The sequence below is a fragment of the Benincasa hispida genome, chromosome 7 (genome assembly GCF_009727055.1).
Source record: "Benincasa hispida cultivar B227 chromosome 7, ASM972705v1, whole genome shotgun sequence".
NCBI classification, from domain to species: domain Eukaryota; kingdom Viridiplantae; phylum Streptophyta; class Magnoliopsida; order Cucurbitales; family Cucurbitaceae; genus Benincasa; species Benincasa hispida.
Window position 1 is genome coordinate 36,272,709 of NC_052355.1, and position 5,469 is coordinate 36,278,177.

At 37.3% G+C, this 5,469-nt stretch overlaps 1 protein-coding gene across 1 annotated transcript; it reads left to right on the plus strand.

Moving 5' to 3' along the window:
- The first annotated feature begins 3,260 nt into the window (after window positions 1-3,260).
- LOC120081956 (protein ELC-like) lies at window positions 3,261-5,051 on the plus strand. The gene has a single exon (XM_039037145.1). It carries the CDS (start codon window positions 3,444-3,446, stop codon window positions 4,704-4,706), a length of 1,263 nt encoding a protein of 420 aa, XP_038893073.1. The 5' UTR covers window positions 3,261-3,443; the 3' UTR covers window positions 4,707-5,051.
- Window positions 5,052-5,469: the final 418 nt, after the last annotated feature.

Below are 5,469 nucleotides of genomic sequence, written 5' to 3' on the forward strand. Positions count from 1 at the left end.
GTAGGGTGCCCGACAGTTAACGAATGGTGGATCCCATGACCAAAGAGTTTAGTTAGTTATTCATGTACTGTTGGAGCTTCAAGCTATAGATCCATAAGGTTCCCCTGGTAGCTCAATGGATTCAAGTTGAGAATCTGATTTTGGGGTTGATTTGAAGTGTTCAAATTAACAAGATGAAATTCAATTATATATGATATAATTGGTGTGATGTATGAAATACATCAAGTGGAAGAATTAATATAAATATAATTTATATTAAGTACCATAAAATAGAAAAAGAACTATGGTTTGTATGTTTCATGAGATGAAATATTAAAACTATAGGTTATAAATATAATATGGTAANATTAAGTACCATAAAATAGAAAAAGAACTATGGTTTGTATGTTTCATGAGATGAAATATTAAAACTATAGGTTATAAATATAATATGGTAAGTTGGTTATCATATTTATTTATAATATATTAATTATATGATAATTAATTTTTTTTTTCTAATAACTGATTGAGTGGGAGATTATTGGTAGTTTTATGGTAACCGTGAGATAAAAGAAAAATTGTTTTCCTAAAATTTGGTAGTTACTTCATTCGGAAAGTTCTCACAAAGACAAGCTATCAAGTGAAAGAGTTTCACTAACCGATAATTGTTCAGAGACTCAACGATCGTGTAGAGTTGACTATACGATAGTCATTCAGCTGATCGTTGCTACATGATCGAGTGGCTAAGTCTATATGATAGGTTTTCGTTTACTAAACGATCGAGCACATTGTCTATATGATAGACAACATCTTATTTCCCACTTGCTCGATCGTAGACCTCCAGTCTCTTCCTGAAGCCAAGATCAGACAGAGCCCACAATTCCTGGATTCTCACACCGAGAATACCAAGATAACCATTATGGTGGTGTCCTCACTCAGTTCGTAGATCGAGTTAGACTCGATTGGGTTCGAGGTGTTGTTGGTCGTTCATTGTGTTCATGGTCGTGTTATTGGAGTTTCTGTTCGTGGCGTTTGAGCGCTATTCTTAGATGCTTGGAGACTGATCGAGGGATTCTTGAAGAATGGTTCTTCAAAGTTATGCATCCTCTATCCCGTGTATCATCATTTAGCATGCTGTAATTTCTATTGTTGCATGACCTGTTAATTTCCGTTTTTATACTGTAATTGTTTATGTTCAATTCGAATGGAATGTGGAACAATCTCTTCCGTTGCTCATGGAAATCCTCGTGTTTGATTTCCTTCATGTCTCACTAATACGAGTAGAATATGTACGAGAATTAACATGAAAGGTGAATAGAAGTCCGTACAAGCTATATCTAGCTAACGTCCTGGGTTCTACTCGATCAATAGCACTGATGAGAGCTCTATTAAGAATATTGATTGTCTTCTAAAAAATTACACTACTCTAGTCGTAGTTGCAAAAGATCTCCCAATCATTCACAATACCAAGGATGGTATAGTCAAACACCTGTTTTTTCTCCCTCCCTATCATGACCAACTCTATGAAATAGACAAGTGTCACTTTCATAGCATCCTCATCAATTTTAAAGTCCATAGCAAGAAAATGTTCTTCGACTTGAGTCTATTTTAATCTAGGCCTATTGTTGAATTATAGGTTTCTAAGCCTGGTAAAGGTTAGGATTATTCTGCACCACTCGCGTCTGTACCTTAAACCCAGTGATGAGGTCAAACTCATCCTTACCAAAAGACATCCTAGACTCAAATAGATTAAAGGAAATTACGTTCAGTCTATCATCCACAACCTCCCTGAGAAGTAGGTGATGTATCAGTTGTCCATTGAGGAAGAGAATACTATCTAAGATAGGCCTGTTGTCCATTGAGGGAGAGAGTACTATTGAAGATGGGTTCGAATATGGTCTGTCGAAACATGTCTAACTGGATCTCAGTTAACTTCATACAGATCACCATACAAGTCTTAGCCAGATGAGAAAACAAATAACAAAGCCTTAAATAATCATGTTGGCTCGATCCTCGGCTCCATAATAATTACCTATATGTGCCACAAAACATGGTACAATGTTAAAATCCCTAGTGAAAGAAAATACCCTTAGAAAGGACAAACTTCATGAGAAAGAAGCTAGAGAGCCATAAAATCTTGTGAACTCAGCTTCATGAGACAAAAGACATAAATGAACTCAATTTTATGAGACTATAGACTGTTTTTTGTCTCATAAAGTTGAGTTCATAAGTAAGTCTTTTGTCTCGTGAAGTAACTTTACAAGAAAAACTTACAACATTACAAGACAAACGAGATAGTTTGTCGTTTATCTTGTAAAGTTATAAGTTTGTCTCGTGAAGTAACTTCACAAGATGAACTCACAACATTACGAGACAAACAAGATAATTTGTCGTTTATCTCGTAAAGTTATAAGTTTGTGTCTTGTGAAGTGTTTATCTCGTGAAGTTACTTCACAAGACAAACTTACAACATTACAAGACAAACGACAGAGAGCTTTCAAGCTATTTTACAACCTTCCACTATTGTGAATACTTTCATAAGACAAATATTCGTAACAATTTCATGAGATATTTGTCTTGTGAAGTTCAATACACCCCGAAAAATGTGAAAATCAAACTCAAACGAACACTTATCCCCTTACCTCACATAGGATATTTGTCTCATGAAGTTCTTTTAAATTCGTAAAAGTTCAAAGGATGAAAAAGGGTTTTGGATTTTTCAATACAGATTCCTACCAGAAATCACACAGACTACCCTATATAAACAATATAATTGATTAATCCTTTAGAAACAAAAAAAATAGAAATGGTACTTGTGTAGCTTTTGTCAAAATCTGAATCGGGTGAAGGGGAAACGGAATATGTCCAACGACCACGAAAGATGGGTCTTCTTTGCGAGAAGAGAATCTAATAATGGTTGAAGTTTTCACGGGAAGATGAATAAATTGACTTTTATTGGGAGACAAAATGGTATTTTCACAAGGTAGGTCCCCCATCAAAGTTTGAAAAGATGGAAAGACGTTAAAAAAGTAGATTTTAAATGAGATTACTTTTGAATTGAAAAAAAAAAAAAAAAAAAAAAAAAAAAAAAAAAAAAAAACTTTTTGGGCTCAAATCGATTATTACTCAGTTTTTTTTTTTTTTTTAACTTGCGAGAATTATCAACAATATATTATTAATCTCGAAAACTCCATTTATTATTTTAGTTTTATAAAAAAATAAAAAATAAAATAAATAAAAGACACCATTTATTATTTAACCTAATTTCAATGAATCCACAATTTCATTTTCTTCCACACTAAGGCACGCGCTCTGTCTCTCTCTGCCTTCGCGTATCATTTTTCCTTTGTGAATGTGAAATTCCCAATTCCCCTAAGAAAAATCCATCTCCGGCGATCAGATCCTCCGATCAATAGAAGCAATCCAATCAATTTTCCCAATTTCGATTCGTCAATCTCTATGCTATGGTACCGTCGCCGTCTCACTCCGATCCCTCGCCGCCCAATCCTCAGATAATCCAACAATTCCTCAGCTCCGTCCTCTCTCAGCGCGGCCCCTCTGCCCTCCCCTACTCCGAAGACACCAAGTGGCTGATCCGCCAGCACTTGGTCTCCCTCACCACCGCCTTCCCGTCGTTAGTCCCTCGTACTGCAACTTTCACGCACAACGATGGCCGCTCCGTCAACCTTCTTCAATCCGATGGAACCGTTCCCATGTCCTTCCAAGGCGTTACCTACAACATTCCGGTTGTTATTTGGCTCATGGAATCGTATCCTCGACACCCCCCTTGCGTTTACGTGAACCCAACTCGAGATATGATCATCAAGCGCCCTCATCCTCATGTTAATCCCTCCGGTATGGTCTCAATCCCTTATTTGCAAAATTGGATTTATCCGAGCTCTAATTTGGTTGAATTGGTTCGTAATTTGAGCGTTATGTTTGGTCGTGATCCTCCACTTTATTCTCAACGGAGGCCGAATCCTAGCCCTAGCCCTAGTGCTTCTCCGAGTCCTAATTCTAGTTTTGGGCGTAATAGTGTTAATTCTTCGATTGCTTCTAATATGGGTGCTGCTGCTTTCCCACGCCCGGCAATTCCGCCGAGGGCTTACCCACCGTCGCCGTATGGTAGTGGTAATGATATTGCTTCTGCTGCGCGTCTACAGCCTCATACGGAAGATCCTAATGAAGTTTTCAAACGAAATGCCATTAATAAGCTTGTGGAGATGGTGCATAATGATATTGTGGGGTTAAGAAAGACTAGGGAGGCTGAAATGGAAGGACTTTTTGGTGCACAGGGAGTGTTGAGACAGAGGGAGGAGGAGCTAAATAAAGGTTTGAAAGAGATGCAAGATGAGAAGGAGGGTTTAGAGCAGCAATTGCAGATGGTTTTGATGAATACTGATGTTTTGGAAGCTTGGTTGAGGGAGAATGAGGGGAAGATTAACAATGATTTTGAAGCCGATGATGCGTTTGAATGTGTTGATGGGCTTTCAAAGCAGGTGCTTGAGTGTACTGCTTCAGATTTAGCAATAGAAGATGCTATATATTCATTGGATAAAGCTGTGCAGGATGGGGCAATACAATTCGATCAGTACTTGAGGAATGTGAGGTTATTGTCACGGGAGCAGTTTTTTCACCGTGCTACGGCTGCCAAAGTCAGGGCATCTCAATTGCAAGCTCAAGTTGCTAACATGGCTTCCCGGATTTCTCAATATACTAATGGCTGAAATATTGTGGCAATTTTTCCCTTTGGCTCTGCTGCCTTGATTTGGTGCGCAGCTGTGCACTGCTTGATTTCTGCTATTTGGATGGCCTTCGGGGTTATCGCTGGAAGGTTAGAATTTTGTGAATTTTGCCCTCTTTTTTATTTCTCCATTTCAAATATGTTCCCTTTCTGATAAAGATTTTTCTAGCATTTTACTGTTGGACGGGTATGGGTTTGGAAAGAAATATGTACCAAAGAATAATATTTGTGTCAAAATCATTTGTCTACCTACAATTTGATGTGAATGATAGTATATTTTTTCTTCATAGTTCGGATCAGGAATTTGTTCTTTACAATGTTCTTGGTTCGATTATTTAGATCTATTAATTTATTATGCTCATGTGATTGATGTTTTCTTTTGAAAACAGTTGAGGTTATTGATTGATGTCTTCTCTTGATCTATATAACCTGCTTTACGTTATTGTTTGGTCTTCTTGATCTGAAGACATGGTCCTTCCTATGACAATTCACCGAAGTACTAACAATCTCGATTTGCATCATACTGCTATTATTGTGGTGATCTTTCTCTGATTCGACAAACTTGTTTTTTATGAGATGGAGTAATCTTATCATAAGAAAAATAACGAGGAATTGGGATGAAATCCCACTGAAGATATGCTCTATACATTGACTAGATGAGCATGAGCTTTGAAAACTCCCTCTCTTTTCATGGATACCCCCATAGTAAAAACCTTGTTGATGATTGAAAAAATAGAACCCCTCCC

Bases quoted from the DNA above. Each gene is read 5' to 3' on its own strand.
- LOC120081956 (XM_039037145.1), top strand. From the start codon at position 3,444: ATGGTACCGTCGCCGTCTCACTCCGATCCCTCGCCGCCCAATCCTCAG.